Here is a 17,319-nt window from a genome sequence, read left to right as displayed (position 1 = left end):
ATGGGTAGAACGAGATCTTTCTCCAAAGAACACATCCCAACAGCCAACAGACACATGAAAAGATGCTCATCATCACTCATCATCAGGGAAATGCAAATCAAAACCACAATGAGATATCACCTCGCACCTGTCAGAAGGCCTATTATCAAGAACACAAGAGATAAAAATGGCTGGCAAGGGTCTGGGGCAATGGGAACTCCTTCACACTGCTGGTGGGCATGTACATTGATTCAACCACAATGGAAAACAATACGAAGGCTTCTCAAGAATTAAAAATAGACCCAACAATGATCCAGTGTGATTCCATTGCTGGGTATACACACAAAGGAAATAAAAAGAGGATTTTGAAGAGAGATATGCACTCCTATGTTTTCTGCAGAGTTGTTCACAATAGTGAACAGTGCCCATCAACAAATGGATGGATAAAGAAGATGTGGTATATAAATACAATGGAATATCACACAGCCATGAGAAAAGAGGACATCCTGCCATTTGCAACAACATGCTGAACCTTGTGGAAATTATGTAAGTGAAATAAGTCAGACAGAGAAAGACAAATCCTGTAGGACACCACTTACATGTGTGATCTAAAAAAGCCACAAACTCACAAAAATAGAGAGCAAAATGGTAGTTACCAGGGGTGGGAAGTGGAGGGGACAGGGCAGATGTTGCCTAAGGGTACAGATTTATAACAAATAGTGAGCAAAGGCAACAATACTGTATTATCATCAACAAACTTGCTAGGAACCCAGAACTTAATCATTCTAATGACTAAAAAGACAGAATAATTATGTAATATGATAGAGGTGCTAATTGACACAATCATATTATGATATATAATGTATTAAGATACATAAATGTATCAACATGGACTCCTTAAATTTATACAATGTTGTATGTCAAATAGATTTCAATGAAAAAATGGATCAGGGTCAAGATCTGGGTAAGTCTACAGGCTGAATATCAAAGCAAGGCTGTGAATCAGGTCACAGTCGAGGACAGACTAAGGGCCTGTGTCAGTTAAGGATTTGAGTAAGGTTCAGGGTCGAGATCAGGGTTAAGGGAAGTTTCACAATCAGTATGTGGCTGGATCAGGATCGTGAGGATCAGGAACATGATCAAGTCCAGCAGAGGTTCAGTTAGATTACTGTTAGTGGAAGGGCCAAGGTTAGGGTTAGGGTGAGAATCAAGAAGAGGGTGAGGGTCAAATTCACATGAAGTCCTGGGTCAGGGTCAGTGTCAGAGTGAAGGTCAGAAGGATCAGGGTCAGGTTAAGGTTGAGTTTTGTCAGCAAGGTGTGAGGGTGTCTCGGGGCCTGATTGACAATCAGTCCCATCAATCCAGGGTTGTCGAGTGTTAGAATCAGGGCCAAAACCAGGGTGAAGAGTAGGCTCTGATCTGTGTGAGGGACAGTCTGGGTGATGGTTGGGTTTTGGAGTCAGGGTCAGAGTCCAGTTTATCAATAAGGGAAGATCAGGGCAAGGGTCAAATTTAGATGACTCTGAGTTTTATGGTCAAGGTCATGATAAGAGTCTGAGTGAGGATTATGGTCAGAGTCAAAGCAAGCCTCAGGGTTAGAGTTAGGATAAGGTCACCGTCAGGGTGGTGATAAGGGTCAGATAGCATTTGGATCTTTTCAGAGTGAAGTTCTGTTTTGGATCTTTTCAGAGTGAAGTTCTGACTGAAAATCAGTTATGTGAGGGATGTAGTCAACGTCAGTGTCAGAGTCAGACATGATCAGGGGAGGGGAGGGTCCAGGTGAGACCCTCAGGTAAGAGTGAGGTTGAGTGAAGGTCAAGTTGTGGGTAGGATTAGGGAGAACATCACTGTTAGAGTGAGGGTAAAGCTTAGGGTAGAATCACAGTCAGGGTAGTAAGTCAAGGTCAGGGTTGGAATTAGGGTGTGTGAGGTTGAGGTTCAGGGTTAAGAGTAACAGGGTCAGGCGCCTGGGTGGCTCAGTTGGTTAAGCGACTGCCTTCAGCTCAGGTCATGGTCCTGGAGTCACAGGATCGAGTCCCACATCAGGCTCCCTGCTCGGCAGGGAGTCTGCTTCTCCCTCTTGACCCTCTTCCTTCTCATGTTCTCTCTCATTCTCTCTCTCGAATAAATAAAAATCTTTAAAAAAAAAAAAAAGAGTAACAGGGTCATGGTCAAGGTGAGGGTCAAGGTCAGTGTCACAGTGAAGTTGGTCAGCAATCCCTTCCCCACCACCCAGCACCACGTGCAGCTTTTGCAGATGCCACCTCCTGAAACGCTCTCCTGCCCTGAGCTCACCTTCTTGGGAGTCCTCAGTGCTGCCTAACCCTCCCTGCAGACCTCCACAGGGATACAGGTGTCACGAAGGCAGGGATCTTGGAACAGAATGCTTTGTCCATTGATGGATTCCAAGCACTCAGAAGAATCTGTGGCCTACAGGAGGTGCTCAATTGAAAGCTTATTTCATAAGCAACGAGTATCCATTAAGTTATTTCTGGAGGGAAAAAGTACATCTGGAAATAAAACTGTTTAGTTGTTCTCTCGGTGGAAGAATAACAAGAAACTTTCATGGTTGACTTGACACATGTCCACACTGCTCAAAATTTTAAAAAATTAATGTTATTTTATAATGACCAAAAATGGATTCTACCACTTTGAGAGAAAACAAAGAACTCCAGGTAAAGTTCCTGGTAAAGTGACAGGAGACTCATTGCACTGTAGCTATTACCCAAGCCTCAAACAACTGGCAGCCTGTTGGGGAGCCTTGGAACATCTTCGAAGAAACCCTATTCTAGTTCTCTTCTCTAAGGAAGAAAGACAAACCAAGAGGGAAGACAACACAGAAGGTCTATTTATTCAACAGCAGCTTTGGAAAGGAATCCTCGAGACAGTGAGGGGATGTATTTCCCCATTTCTACTTCACTCCTTTCCCATATGGTTCTGTCCTTCACAGGCTAGAGCCTGATACAGAAAAGGTGACTGCCTTAGATGTACTTATATACGACCTTGGAGGGCACAGTCTGGAGGTGCAGACGGACGGGACATTTGTAAAAGTGGGACAGCAGAGTCTCACTGTAGCCCACCAGGAAGTAGAACTTGTGTGCAGGCAGCTGCCTCAGGACCAGGGCACAGATCTCCAACTGGTTAGCCCGGCGCTTTAGGATCACCTGGTCGGCCAGACACCCTGGGAAGGTGCCCAGCATGAACTTCCGGAGGAAAACATCCTCCACTGTTCGCTCTGCAGCATGGTTCTCCCCATCCAGGTTACCTGAAAGGAGAAGGGCACCTCGAAGACCCAGCAGAAACTCCAGAGGTAACATCCAAGAGCACTGGGCACTCAATTCCACCCCACCCTGGCTTCTTCTCTCTTCTACAAGTGGAATAAAAATAATAACACTTTAAAGTTCAAAGTACATTATTTCATGACATTCACAAATAAATCCTGTGAAGTAAGTATTATGGGTTATCCTGGTTTTGCAAAAGGGAAGACTGTGGCCTTCGCAGGGCACAAAACTTGTGATGATGATCTTCTCCTGTCTAGACCTTCCCCACTCTTTCTGGATGTTTATAGAAGCCCTGGCCATCCCTTGGCCCAGAGAGATGAGGCCAGCAGCTACTTCTGAGACTGGGGACAGGAGCTCTCTCACCTTCCAGGGCCGTGGCCTCAACCAGTGGACTCTCAGTGTAGATCCTGAGACTCCTACACCTCGTACAGTCCACACCTGGGCGCCTGGGTGGCTCAGGTGGTTAAGTGACCGCTTTCAGCTCAGGTCATGATCTTAGAGTCCCGGGATCGAGTCCACATCGGGATCCCTGCTCTTGGTGAGTCTGCTTCTCCCTCCGGCTGCCCCCCTCTCACGCTCTCTTTCTCCTTTATTCTCTCTCAAATAAATAAGTCTTTAAAAAACAAAAACAAAGAGTCTCCACACCCAGCCCCAGACCTTAAAACCAGAACCTGAAAAGGGTGGGGGACAGGAATCTGTATTTTAAGTTCTCTAGACAGACGGATCTCAAAACACCCAAGTTGAGAAGCCTCATACTGAACAAAACACGGCTGATTCTCCTTAGTTCCCGGTAGTTACGTTCTATAAAGTCACCATGAGCAATGAGTTAGGGAACACTGAACCCTCGCTCCTAGGGGTTATAAGGGGTTTGGTCTCTGCGTGCCCTTGGTTAAGACACACCAATATATAACCTTGTTTCGTGTACGTTTCCGCTTAAAGACCCCTTGTTTCATACACGCGACCGATTAACACTGAACTCTGCGCCAACAGCAGTATAACTCGTGCCTGAAGGAAGCTTACCAAACATGCCTATTTTCTCCCCAGTGTACCTCACACCCTCCTGGTGCTTCACACTTCAGCATTAGGGCTATTTTAAGGCATTGAAATAACCCACAGAAAGCACAGAACTGTAAACATGGGGCACTAATGGACCTCGAAAAGAACACTTGTTTACAGCACGGGCGGAATCAAGAAGGCAGCGCCCCCCGCAGGGAGGGTGGGTGCGGGGACCCCGCTCGGCCCACGGCCCACGGCCCACAGTGATTCGGGAATACCAGATCTGAGCATGGACGCCTCGGGATGCGGAGTTGAAGCAAGCCTCCGCACGTGTTCATCTGGTCTCCGCGTGACAGCCACGACCGGGAACTTCATCCGCGGGGCCCCCAGCACCGCGGCCCCTCACCTGTGTGCAGCGACAGCCAGCCCTTGCGGTGCGCGATGTAGTGCGGGGCGTGCGCCTCCTCGTACGTCACCGGCTTGTCCCCCTTGCCCACTCTGACTCGGGCCGCCCGGTTCTAGGAGCGGAGAGGCGCCGTGACTCCGCGCTCCCACCGGCCCGAGCTGCGGCGCCCCACCCCCGCGCCCCCGGCCCCCGGGGGCCCCCCCCCCCCCCCCCCCCCCCGGCCCCTCCGGCCCCCGGCCCCGGGACCCTCGCACCCCCAGGCCCAGCCGCGCTCACCTTGGCGCAGGCCGCGGACGTATGTAGAGCGCGCCAGGAGCACGGCAGCCCTCGGCTCCAGGAGAGCACCTGTGAGAAGGGGGGGCCGTGAGACGGAGACTAAGGCCCCCACCACAGGCCGGGGACCCCGCCAGCGTCGCCCACTCACCGGCAGGGCCCGGCAGCACCCGTGCGCCGCCATCTTGGACCCGGCGCAGCGCGCGGGCTTACTACAGCGCCGCGAGAGGAGACGAGGCGGGGCGACCTCAGGGCAAAGGTCAACCCCCAGCAGGCCGCGACGGCGGACGAGACCAAATCGAAACCTGCGCGGGCGTGCTAGGCGCTTGCGGGGACCGGGCCGAGGAGGGGCGGGGCCTCCCGGCCAGGGCGGAGCCTCTCTGTCGGGGTGAGGTCGCGAGCGGGCGGCGCCTGTCTGTCGGAGCGCGCCGAAGTGGGCGCAGTCTCGGCCGGGGCGGGGCCACAGTGGGAGGGGTCACGGTCGGGGAGGGCCCGTGGTGGGCGGAGTCTCGGTCGGGGCGCGGCCTGTCGGGTTTGGCCGCGGTGGGCGGAGTCTCGGTCGGGGCGTGGCCTCCCTGCCGGGCGTGTCAGCGGTGGGCGGAGTCTCGGCCGGGGTGGGGCATGTCTGCCGGGGAGGGTCTGGCGGCTCCGCGGGTGGGAGAGGTTCTGTGCGCGGCCCCGCGGTGCAGGCAGCGGATCGATCCTTCCCCGCCGCCCCGCAACCCAGCAACCCAGCGACGCCTAGCCGTGCACCTCTCCGCCTGCCACGGTCGGGGTGTGTGTGGTGGTTCAGGTCCGGAACGGAGACGGTGCAGAGGTGAGGTCCCGCCCTCTGGGTGCTCGGAGCGGCAGAGACAGGGCCTCCGGGTCAGCGTGGTGTCTGCTGGGCCCCCTGCGCCCCCGCTTGGGGCCCTCGAGGCATGGCTGCGAGCGGAGCGGGTCGCCACCTTCTAGAAATCAGGCTGCTGAGTTCTACCTCCAAATAAGTCTTTAAAAAGGAAAGAAAACGAACAAACCTGGCTTTTATCCACAAAGAAGAAATTCGTTTTGGTTAAAATTTCACCCAATTCGGAACCCTCCTACACTGTTGGTGGGAATGCAAGCTGGTGCAACCCCTCTGGAAAACAGTATGGAGGTTCCTCAAATAGTTGAAATTAGAGCTACCATTCGATCCAGCAATTGCGCTACTGGGTATTTACCCCAAAGATACAAATGTAGGGACCCGAAGGGGTACGTGCACCCCAATGTTTATAGCAGCAATGTCCACAATAGCCAAACTGTGGAAAGAGCCAAGATGTCCATCGACAGATGAATGGATAAAGAAGAAGTGGTATATATACACGATGGAATATTATGCAGCCATCAAAAGGAATGAGATCTTGCCATTTGCAACGACGTGGATGGAACTGGAGGGTGTTATGCTGAGTGAAATAAGTCAATCAGAGAAAGACATGTATCACATGACCTCACTGATATGAGGAATTCTTAATCTCAGGAAACAAACTGAGTGTTACTGGAGTGGTTGGGGGTGGGAGGGATGGGGTGGCTGGTTGATAGACATTGGGGAAGATATGTGCTACGGTGAGCGCTGTGAATTGTGTAAGACTGTTGAATCACAGATCTGTACTTCTGAAACAAATAATGCAACATATTTTAAGAAAAAAGAAAAAAGAAGATAGCAGGAGAGGAAGAATGAAGGGGAGTAAGTCAGAGGGGGAGACGAACCAGGAGAGATGATGGACTCTGAAAAACAAACTGAGGTTTCTAGAGGGGAGGAGGGTAGGGGGATGAGTTAGCCTGGTGATGGGTATTAAGGAGGGCACATTCTGCATGGAGCACTGGGTGTTATGAACAAACAATGAATCATGGAACACTACACCAAAACAAAATATGTAATATATGGTGATTAACATAACAATAAAAAAATTAAAAAAAAATTTCACCCAATTCTTCAAGGATGACTTATGCGGAGAAATACGTAGTTTCCCATGGGACCATACCGTTGTGTCTGGTCGTTGAGGAAGGAAATTCTAAGTAAGAGAGAAAGGGCTGGATGGGTAAGGAAATTCATACTCAAACCGAGCATTGTCGCGGTAACTGGTATCCAGTAATTATTGTCAGAAAATACCAATACTGGGTATCTTCACAACTCATCACAGAAATGGAAGAAGCATGGACTTTGGAGTGGGACCCAGGTGTGACAATCTTTGGACAGTTGAGCCTCAGCTCCATAATCTATAAGATGGGTTTTATTAGCAGTACTAGCTCATAGAGCTGTTAGGATAAATAGCTGATATTGGTTATGTTCCGCTGAATGATATGGAACCGCCAACATTGGGCTGGTTTTGACGTACATCATTTACCCTAATGCTGCTTGCAAAGTCTGCGCTTGCCCTGGTAGGGAGGACTGGATTATCATCTATGTGGAGGGGAAATGGGGGGGGGAGATGGTGAGTTGCCCAAAGTCACACATGGGAGGGGCAGAGAGAGACCAAGACATGCATCCTGGCTTCAGGCCACTGTGTTCTCAATGGTCAGGATTCCTCTGACCACTGAAAGCTAGGTCCTCAAAAAGACCTTGGTAAAGGGACGACATCGTTCTTGCCATGGGACATATTCCTAACACTAAGAACATTTTACTTCCAAATGTTTGGACTATGGCCTCCAACTGTTCTGCATATTGGGTAAGGAGGCAGAAGGAGGATGAGATCGCAATACTTTCCGAATATAAGAACTCTTAACTTTTCCCAAAGGACCCTTTTAATCTGATAGTATTTTTTCTTTTTAAAGTTTCCCTAAAGTTTGATAATTTCATAATGTGATAAACTTTCTAAATCTGCCCAAAGTGGTGAGGAATATGGGAGCTGGTATATGAATTACAGTTCCTGGCACATGACTGGACCTGCCTGGGCTTCAGTTTCTCTCATCTGTAAAATGGGAACGAAGAGAGTTGTTGTGAATATGACACTGTAAAATGCCTAGCAGAGTGAGCAGCTAATAAATGTGCCTTTAGAAAAGAATAAAGCCGGGGGCGCCTGGCTGGCTCAGCCGGTGGACCATGCCACTCTTGATCTCGGGGTCGTGAGTTTGAGTCCCACGTTTGCTGTAGAGTTAAAAAAGCAAAAAACAACAAAAGCCCCGCCTGTCTTGCCTCTGACATGCACCTCCTCTTGGGGAGATGAACAGACTATTGGGAATTCATGAGAACTCACAGGACCACCACCCTCACCAGAGGAAGGAAGAGGCTGGTGTTCCAGCAAAGGGGACTCCTGACTTCTGTGGGAGGCTGTGGGAGGCACTGAGCAGAGGCTTCGGTGGCTCATTCTGCCCTCAAGGCATCAGGCAATTACATCAGCAGATTTGTGTTTGTCTTCATTCCGGTCACTCTCCCTTAGGCCTGAGGTGTCTCCTGGGAAATCCAAACAGCCCTACGTCTTTCAAGTTGCTAACATCCTGCACACCTACCTTTTCATATCTTTCTGCCATGCCTTGTTACAAAAAGGGTTCCAGCTGGTTCCTTGCTGGGGGTGGGGCTGGGGGTGTGTTTGCATGATTGAAATAACCGAAAACAATTTTTCTTAAACATTAGTATGGATCATTACGTTGTTTTAAATTGCCAGTGGAAACAGTTTAAGGGGATGTTTTTATTTTTCTGCCATTTGCATTTGTTAGTGGTTTTCTTATTTTATTTATTTTGTCAGAGAGAGAGAGACAGAGACAGAGCACAAGCCGGGGTGGGGGGCACAGAGGGAGAGACAGAGGGAGAAGCAGACTCCCCACTGATCAGGGAGCCCGACGCCGGACTCGATCCCAGGACTCTGAGATCGTGACCTGAGCCCAAGGCAGACGGTTCACCAACTGAGCCCCCCAGGCGCCCCTGTTCGTGTTTTGATGTATTTTGCTTCTCCCGTCAGCCCTATAAAGGAGGCAGTAGTCTTGCAGAACAGAAAATGGAGGCTCAGAGAGTCACCTGGGGGTCACAGAACTAGCAAGTGGTAGCAAGCTCCTTGTTCCAAAGTATGTTCCTTATCCGGGGTCCCCCTGCGTCATGGGGTGAGCATTCAGAACCATGTGCGTTGGGGGAATGGCCTGGGTTTCTGGAGGTGGGTGCAGAAAGCTCAGGACTTGGCTCTGGAGGACTTCTTGGAAATAGAGCAACCACATTTAGGAACAAGAGACCCATATGAATGGCCCACCTGGGTTCCCACACCAGAACCCTGGGAAGGCAAGGATGCGCACCTGTCTCTTCGCAGACGTGAGCCTCTTTGCTCTCCATGGTAACCGGGAAGAGCTAGGGTCGCCTTTATGCTTTCACGGCTGCTCGTCTGGAGTCCGCTGCCCCCCGCCCCCAAGGATGGGACTGACGGAACGGAGGGGGCGACACCCATGCCTTTTCAATGCTGCTTAGAGGATGCCGATGTACAGCCAGGCTAGAACTAGTGTCCCAAACTCCAAGTTTATGTGGGAGACTCCCAGAACCTGATTTGGAGAGATCCTTCTCAGGGAGAGGGCTGTTGGCTGCTCCTCACACCTCTTTTGTACCACTGGTCCTGCAAGACTGGGGCAGGTCTCCCTCCGAGAGGCCTGGCCTTCATCCAGTCCTGCCGCTCTTGGGCCACAAGGCATAGGAGGGGGCCCGCTGGCTCGTCTGGACTTCTCTGAGACGGTCCAGTGCGTTCCGGCACAGCTCAAGGGCGCACCTGTCCCGGAGGATGCGGTGCTGGCCAGGCTGCAGGACAGTGGGTGAGACAGAGACTGTGGGCCCAGCTGAACTTGCGGAAAGCAGTCCAGCCTGGAACGTGGTCTTCTTTCCTTGGAAGTCACCAGAATCTAGCCTCAGGGAGGGATGCCTTAGCTGGAGACGTCTGCCTTCCTGTTGGATGCAGGGTTAGCCAAGACACCCCTATTCGTGCGGACTTACCCTAACTCAGAACTGCTAACGTTTCGCATTTTGTAAACCTCTGCTAAATCTGGTACTTCGTACTCCTGGTAATTCATTTTCTCCTAATGACCAACCATTCACCAAAGAAGAATCCCAGAGGCTCTCAGCTCTGTTCTGGGAACTAAGCCAAACCACCAATGAAGTCCAGTTAAAACTGAGTCTTGAATTGTCTGTCCTCTTGTTTCTGCACAGGTAGCCAGAGGGGGGCCAATCCCGCATTCCCCTACCCCTGCTCTCCCTCTGCTGAGGCACAGGAAGAAGGGGGAAGTTCAGTGGGTTAATGATGCTTCTGCATAGGGGCACTGAGGGAAGAGACCCAGTCCACTGATGGCGGAGCTATCCGCGGCGCGGAGAGGATGAATAGCGGACTGGACCTCCTGTGTGCAGGCCACTGGAGCTCCTGGTTCTCACACCCCATGCTAGATCTGGACACAAAAATGGGCACGAGGCTCTGCCTTCCACAGGAAGCCCAGATGGGGAGGGCAGAAAAGCTGACAAGTAAAAGGAGGTAGGACACAGACAGGGGGTGGACTAGAGGGGGGCTGCCACCGGAGGCCATCCTGAGAGAGGTGACTACCAGAGTCGTCCAGGACCAGGGACGAGTCGGAGCCCCAGGCGGACAACAGCATGAGTGAAGCCACCTCTGCAGGGTGGGTGCTGTGGGGTGAGGGGCGGAAGGTCGGCAAAACCAGGATCGACATCAGCTGGCTCACTTCTGTGGTCCTGACTCATCCGGGCCCGTAAAGCCGCACTCTGATGTAATTTGGCTGAAGTCTTAGGAACTCAGGATAAGTTTATAACCAAAATCATTTTTTTATTACTGACTCAAAAAAAAATAAAGTTTTTTTTCTTTTTTTTTTAAATTGGGCGAATTACAACTGAGGAGCTGGGGAGAGAAGCCATATCAGGCTGACATTGGTACAGAATTCTCAAAACCAGCCTGTGTGTCAGTAAATATAAGATAAGGGGCGCCGGGGTGGCTCAGTCGGTGAAGTGTCTGCCTTCGGCTCAGGTCATGGTCCCGGAGTCCCGAGATCGAGCCCCGCATCGGGCTCCCTGCTCAGCGAGAAGTCCGCCTCTCCCTCTGCCCCTCACCCTGCTCGGGCTCTCTCTCTCTCTCAAATAAATTTAAAAAAAACTTAAATCAATAAATAAATCTAAGATAACATTGATTAGAAGACATTGCTTTGTGTACCGTTAAGAGAAAGGGCTGCCAATTAATTTTAAGATAGCACTGATGACAAGATGAATGCTGTTTGGCATGCTGAAATGTTTGAGACTGATGCAGAAAGCAGGCACTTCCCTTCGCTTGAGCCTCCTGCGTGTGCAGACTGGTGCAGACACGGCGCCTTGCTTGTGCGCACAAACCGAGCTGGTGCACCCACCACTGAGCAGGTGCGCATGGGGGCAGGGCAAGGCACAGGGAAGTTGAGTGACTTTGCCCAAGGGCAACATCATTAGCAGGAAGCAAGGTCCAGGCCGGGTGTCCCACCAGCCGAGAACAACTTCTGCTGTCCTGGGACAGGGGCAGGCTCTCCTGTACCTGGGCTCAGACTCCCGGGCACATTTACTCCATCACTGACAGGGTTCACACTCACCAAAGTACCTGGGTCCCCCGTGAGCAGCATGTTCACCTTCGGTCTCCGGGTGGCTCTCCGCCTCACTAAGCTCAGCCCCATGGGCACAAGGGCCCAGTAGCACCAGGGCCCCAGGGCCCCTGATGTCTTCAGGCCCGAGGCAGGGCCCTCAGGCTGTGGGGAGCCCAGGACCGGGCAGGACAAACTCATGCTTAGCGTTTGGAGCCCAGGGTCTGGCCCCAGGCAAGACACAGGTTTCTGGAAGTTGGAATTGCAAGAGCAGCACTGACTTCGGGGTCTGAAGGAGAAGCCCTGGTGGGACCTAACATCATCCAAAACAGGATGAGGGGAACGCCGTGACGGACACTCTCCGAGGCTCCAGCGCTATGTCTCCAGTCCCCGCTCCTAGGGGGCACCGGTCTCACATTGCCCAGACAGCTCGGGGCTCGGTTAGACAGCGAGTCCCCCCACCACCCCCGGGGTCCTGCCCAGGGCACCCTCCTGCTGATTCTGTTACACCGTCTTTAGACTGGTCTGTTTGCGAAAGTTTAAACGCTTTCGGCAACTGTTGGATGAAATTTCACATACAGTGATTTTCCTGATTACTAAGCAGTTAATCATCTATTTCGGATCCTGCATCCTTTTGAAAGTCTGTCAAACTCTTTCCCCCGGGGCGGGGGGGGGGGGGAGCACGCACCTAATTTTCTGGAATTCAATGATTAAACCTTCTCTTTGGGCGATTGTCAGAGCCACGAGGGATAACTTCCGTGGTTCAGATTCAAGAAGAGCTCGAATCAGTTTGTAAGGGAATCGATATTCAACAATTCTAAGGGAGCTTTCCCTGAGCTCTGGACCCATGAGTATCCCGGGTGATGTTCCTACAGTGCTGGAGAAGCAACTGGGTAGCCCCACGGCGCTGGGGGAAGGAAGGAAGGAGAGGCTTTGGTATTTCCAGGTGAACCAACATCTTGAGATTTGTGTTAAGGATCCCGAAGAGATGAGTTTCTAGTGCCTGAGGGTTAGACATTCTTTCTGCGTCTCAGGAGGGAAAAGGTTTTCCTAAATTTATCAGCTAGAGGTCAGGTTTTCTGAGTCCCAGTACTGCTTTCAGCCCCCGTCTTGTGCGTCCAGAGCCAGGCTCCCAGGATGCAGGAACAATGCCGAATATCAGGGGCGCCTCAGCTATAGCGGCCTGAGGCTGCAGGAAAGGGGCCCGGGGGCTTGCAGTTCAAGAAAGGGTTCCCATCCAGAGGGCTGCCTGGCCGGGTCTGGCAAGAGGGGGACAAGGAACACCGAGGGGCTTCCAGTCACCACGGAGGGCGGGGAGGGCCCGGTTTCCCCAAAGTCACAACATACAGAGGGAAGGAGCCCCCAAGGCCTAAGCAGCAGGTTCCCAGAGCTCAAAGAGCTGGGGTTGGGTTCCAGGGACCCTGGGGTGCCTCTGGCCTCAGTGGAGGACCAGCGCAGGCCAGGATTCAGTCACAGCATCCACAGTGGGGGAGCTCACACGTGGCCAGTGGCCACAGATGCCGTCAGGGCGGGAGCCTGGCCCCACAGGCCTGAAGTGAGATGCAGGGCATGCCAGGGGCCGGCTGGGGTTGGCCTGGCAGCTGTGGGGGTCTGGGGATGAGCCGTGGGCCAGGCAGAGCCTGTCCATCAGCCCCCACCCCACTGAGCTGTGTGGGCGGGGGCTTCACTGCTCTAGGCCTCCCTTCTGGTGGCAGTGGGATGGCCACGGCCATGCCCCACATGACCATGAAGACACCGAGTCCTGCTCCCAGGAACAGCCTGCAGGGCAGAGCTCTGCTTAAAGACGGGGGACAGTGGGGCATTTGTGAGATGCTTCTCTTGGGCGTCCGCCATTCCTGACCTTCTGTCCTGCACCCCTCCTCAGACACTGATGCTCTTTGAGGAAACAGGAAAATCAAGGCAGAGAGGAACCTGCCTGTCACCGTCATTTGCACATTCATTCATTCCAGTCTTTTAACAAACATTTATTAAGTGTCTACAGTGTGCCAGGCCCTGAGCCAGGCCCCAGGGGACAGTCAGGTCACACACAACCCTCCCTTCAAGGAGGTCACAGTCTGGGGCGGGGCAGACGCGGGAGCAGAGCAAGAGGGATGCGCTGGGCTGAGTGTGGCGGAGGTGTAAACAGATGGCTGTGGGGGGACGGTGTAAACAGAAGGCTGTGCAGGGGACGGGGCAGTTGAACCGGCAGGACGGAGTCGCCGAAGGCCTGTCCCCCGCTTCCTCAGGGCAGCGTCCTGGCTGCGCTCGGGGGGCACAGAGAGGGAGCCTGGACACAGAGTGAATCACTGCGGAGTCCCCGCGCCGCCCCCCAGAGCCTCTCTGCTCCTGAGAGCATCTCTGACCTGGTCTGCAAGGTCACCTCCTTTCTCAACACTGGGCAGGAAACCCCAGGCCCCCTGGCTTTCGTTTTTCTCCCTTCTCACACCGGTCAGCCGCCAGCCCCGCTCAGGTGCCGGGCTCGGCCCCGGGAGGACACCGCCCCTGGAACAGGCCACTCTCTGGACACTCAGAGCCGTCTGACCAGCTCAATGAGCTGCTGGATGTTTTTGTTCTGGTTGGACAGGCCATTCCTGATGTTTTCCAACAGGCATCTCTTTAACTCAAAAATGGCCTCGCTGTACCCCAAGCTCACCGCGGCCATGGGAGGCACCCCGTGCCACAGGCCAGGGATGTGCCAGATATGCTGCTTCTCGGGGTCACAGAAAGCCAGGTCCGCCAGCGTCCGGATGCCGCCGCCCTGTTTCTCCATTTGCGCCACGGCTCTGCTCACATCACCGGGCGGCTCCAGGAGCGGCCTCCTCTCTCTCGGCCTGGGGCCGGGGGCACACGCGTCATGAAGGTTCTGGTACACAAACTGATAGTTGGGCATGTGCCCTGTTTTTTCCAACCTCAGAAACGCGTGCAGAATGGCCGGTGGTATGTCCCTGGTCTCGGCTAAACTGACCACGGTGACGTTGCTCAGCCCCATGAGCAACGTGGCCAGGGAGGCCTCCAGCTCAAACCTCTCCCCGGCCGAGGCCAGGGCCCCGCCTATGAGGCTCCCAGAGTCTATCACCAGGATGTGGTCACAGCCCAGGTCCTGGCTGAAGCTCTCGGCCACCGTGACAAGCTGCATGAAGGCCCCTCGAGGCCCACATCCACGCCCTGTGGCAAAGCGCAGCCCAAACATGGTGTTGAGAAGCGTGGACTTGCCTGTGCCCGGCACACCCAGCGCCGACAGGACCACCAGTCTCGACCTCCGCTCCAGGCGCACGTGCAGCTCCTTGAGGAGCCCCGTGACCCAGCGCAGGGGGGTGCTCAGCGTGCTCCCGTCGATCAGCTCCAAGGGAAGCCCCTTCAGTAGCAGCTCCAAGGCCAAGCCTGGGAAGTGGGCAAAGCGCCTCTGGCTGGCCGGCAGCTTCCCTGCCTCCACGAGGCAGCTCTCTGCCTCATAAAACTGCCCCATCTCCCGCAGGAAGTGCTCCACCCCCAGGGGCTCTGGCCAGAGCAGCTCGCTGAAGTCCACGACCCCACAGTGTTTCGGTCTCAGCGTGAGAATGCTCTCCGGAGGCTGTCTCGGCCTCGGCGGGGCCACCCGGGCCAGCCCCCACTCCATCCACCTCAGGAAGTACTGCTTCTCGCCCAGGGAGGGGCCGCTGATGCCCGCGATGAACTCCTGCACGCCCCCGGCGGGCTCGTGTCCGTTCTGCTGTGCCCGCAGTTCCAGCAGCCGGAGCCTCAGCTCGGCCCTGCCCTTGTCTGGAGGGTCCCCGGCCCACTGGGCCTGGCACAGCTCCTTCTCCACCTGGGCCACCTTCCTCCACGGGTCCCCCTGCAGCCTCAGCTCGTCCCTGCGGTAGGCATCCGAGTCTTTGATTTTCCTGGTGATGCGCTCCATCCGGTCCTTGGCCCGCTGACACTCGGCACAGTCCTCGTCCACCCGCAGCCCCAGCTTGCGCGCCGCGTGGGCCATTTCCTCCAGAGACAGCCTCCTGCAGGGGGAGCGGGCCACGTGAGCCACAATGGAGCGGACCCTGCGCACGAAGCCCGCGCTGTCCGTGCTGCTGACCTTCACCAGGACGTGCGAGTGGTCCATCTTCAGCACTGGGATGAGCCTGTTGAGGAAGCGCAGGTTCGTGTTCCGCTTCCCGCGGTACGGGCTCAGGATGAAGTAGTATTTCGTGGCCGACCCCTTCATGGGGTACAGAAGCTTGTACTCCTTCTTGCTGATGTTGTCAGTCAAGATGAACACGGCAGACGACACTTCGGTCAACAGCTTAAACTGCAGCCAGTGAGACCCGATGTCGCCCCTCAGGTTCAGAAAGGCCACAGGCTCCGGGAAAACGTCCAGGTCCTCCCTGCCGCTGGGAAGAAACCAGGAGACTTCCACCAGCCCGTCTGCAATCTCCCGAGGGTTGGTGCCCACGTTCAGATCGCGGTGCCAGAAGCAGTCCCGCGGCCTGTGGCCTGGGCTGAGCACGGCGTTGAGGAGCTGGGACTTGGAGTTGCTGCTGACCTCCATGCGCACGAAGGCGAAGGCGGGCGCCCGCGACAGCACCGCGCTGTCTTCTCGGAGGCTGCCCACCCCCCGTGGGGGCTGCGCCCACCACGTCCGCACAACGCCCCTCAGGGCCCATAGCAGAAACGTGTGGTAGTGGTTCTCCGAGTCGGGTAGGACGAGGGGGAGTGCAAACTGGCAGAGGGACATTCTGTGCACGATTTCTTGTTGTAGGAAACTGTCCGAGGACAGCAGAAGGGCACAGAGGAGGTCCAAGGGGTTCACAGGTGTGTCAGGCGTTGGCAGCTCAGAGAAGGAATAGATGTCCGCGGAGATGTCGTCGGCCGCGTCCCAGTAGATGATCTCCTCTTCCATCTGGCTCTCCTTCTCCGCGGGCCTGGCGTCCGGGGGCACGTCCAGCACCATGGTGGTGTTCCTGGCTTCAGCGTTGAGGACCTGCAGCTTCCTGAGGAAATTCCAGGGCAAGTCCTTGGGAGCCTGAGGGGCCCAGTTCTTCATGCTGTCACTGCTGATCTGCAGGGAGTCCTGGAGGCTGAGCTTCTGGGCCTGGTAGGTCTCCAGCCCCAGAAGAGACAGCATTTCCTGCAGCCTGCTCCTCTCCACTGCAGGGGGAAAAGAAGACATCAGTGCTCACCCTGCAAGTCAGGGGCCCCAGCAGGAGATGGGGAGGGAGATGGCCTCGATCCTTCAGAAAGCGGGGTGTGCGTGCCCTGCTCCTCCTGAGACCAACAGGGGCAAACATAGCGAGACACGTGCAACGTTAGAAAGAAGAGGACACCCAGGGGCCACATTTAAGGATTGGCAGATGCTGTGAAAAGGTCCACATGTCTGGGTTCTCTTGAAACCCATGAGACCCAGCTATGCTGGGCCCACCGTAACTGTGTAGCGTGCACAGCCATGCGCCCGCACGTGACCCCATGGCCTGTCCCACATCCTGGGCGCAGCAGGAATTTCCCACAGGGGACACAGTCCCCGAGTCACTCAGACTTTCTAGGCAATGTTCTCTTCTTTTTTACAAATAAATGGGGAGGATTTTTAAAGGAAACAGGAAGTTGTGACTAAATCCAGTCACAGAAATCATAGCTACACAACCATTTTGCAAATCTGAAGCCAATCACGTGGTTTTCAGTGTTACCCTGGCAACATATTTGGTAGCGATGATCAGAAGCCTGCACTTGTTCAGGCCTTCCACCATCGTCCGATGCAATATGAGTTCTTACGAGCCCTAGGTTTTGCCCACTATCCCTGTCCTTGGCCGTGAGGTGTCACCAATTGTCCTACTGTATATAATTAGTACGATTTCAGTGTTAACTACATGAACAATGCAAATCCCACTG

The 17,319-nt window shown here is 54.1% G+C and overlaps 2 protein-coding genes across 8 annotated transcripts in view; both read right to left on the bottom strand.

Moving 5' to 3' along the window:
• Positions 1 to 2,806: 2,806 nt before the first annotated feature.
• MRPS24 (mitochondrial ribosomal protein S24) lies at positions 2,807 to 9,211 on the bottom strand. The gene is made up of 5 exons (XM_073885042.1): positions 9,175 to 9,211; positions 5,087 to 5,379; positions 4,939 to 5,037; positions 4,663 to 4,774; positions 2,807 to 3,244 (listed from the first exon to the last, which is right to left on the bottom strand). Exons 1-5 carry the CDS (start codon positions 9,209 to 9,211, stop codon positions 2,961 to 2,963), a joined length of 825 nt encoding a protein of 274 aa, XP_073741143.1. The 3' UTR covers positions 2,807 to 2,960.
• Positions 9,212 to 13,427: 4,216 nt separating this feature from the next.
• Positions 13,428 to 17,319, bottom strand: part of URGCP (upregulator of cell proliferation) — a 57,835-nt gene continuing 53,943 nt past the window's right edge. For all 7 annotated transcript variants that reach the window (XM_073885048.1, XM_073885047.1, XM_073885050.1 and 4 more), the window contains one exon: positions 13,428 to 16,584. In XM_073885048.1, coding sequence (XP_073741149.1) covers positions 13,991 to 16,584 — 2,594 coding nt within the window. In that variant the 3' untranslated portion in view covers positions 13,428 to 13,990. The remainder of the gene's footprint in view (positions 16,585 to 17,319) is intronic.

The sequence above is a fragment of the Callorhinus ursinus genome, unplaced genomic scaffold (genome assembly GCF_003265705.2).
Source record: "Callorhinus ursinus isolate GAN/ISIS: 27379988/994484 unplaced genomic scaffold, GSC_fseal_2.0 scaffold60, whole genome shotgun sequence".
Lineage (NCBI taxonomy): Eukaryota > Metazoa > Chordata > Mammalia > Carnivora > Otariidae > Callorhinus > Callorhinus ursinus.
Note: the sequence above shows the minus strand (reverse complement) of the source record. Positions and strands in the feature narration are given on the sequence as shown.

Coding starts and splice junctions, on each gene's coding strand:
- MRPS24 (XM_073885042.1), bottom strand. CDS start 9,211: ATGGAGAGCAAAGAGGCTCACGTCTGCGAAGAGACAG. Junction 5,380..9,174: donor TCACGTCTGCGAAGAGACAG/GTGCGCATCCTT, acceptor GCCCCGGCCGAG/ACTGCGCCCACTTCGGCGCG. Junction 4,775..4,938: donor CGTCCGCGGCCTGCGCCAAG/GTGAGCGCGGCT, acceptor CTCCGCTCCTAG/AACCGGGCGGCCCGAGTCAG.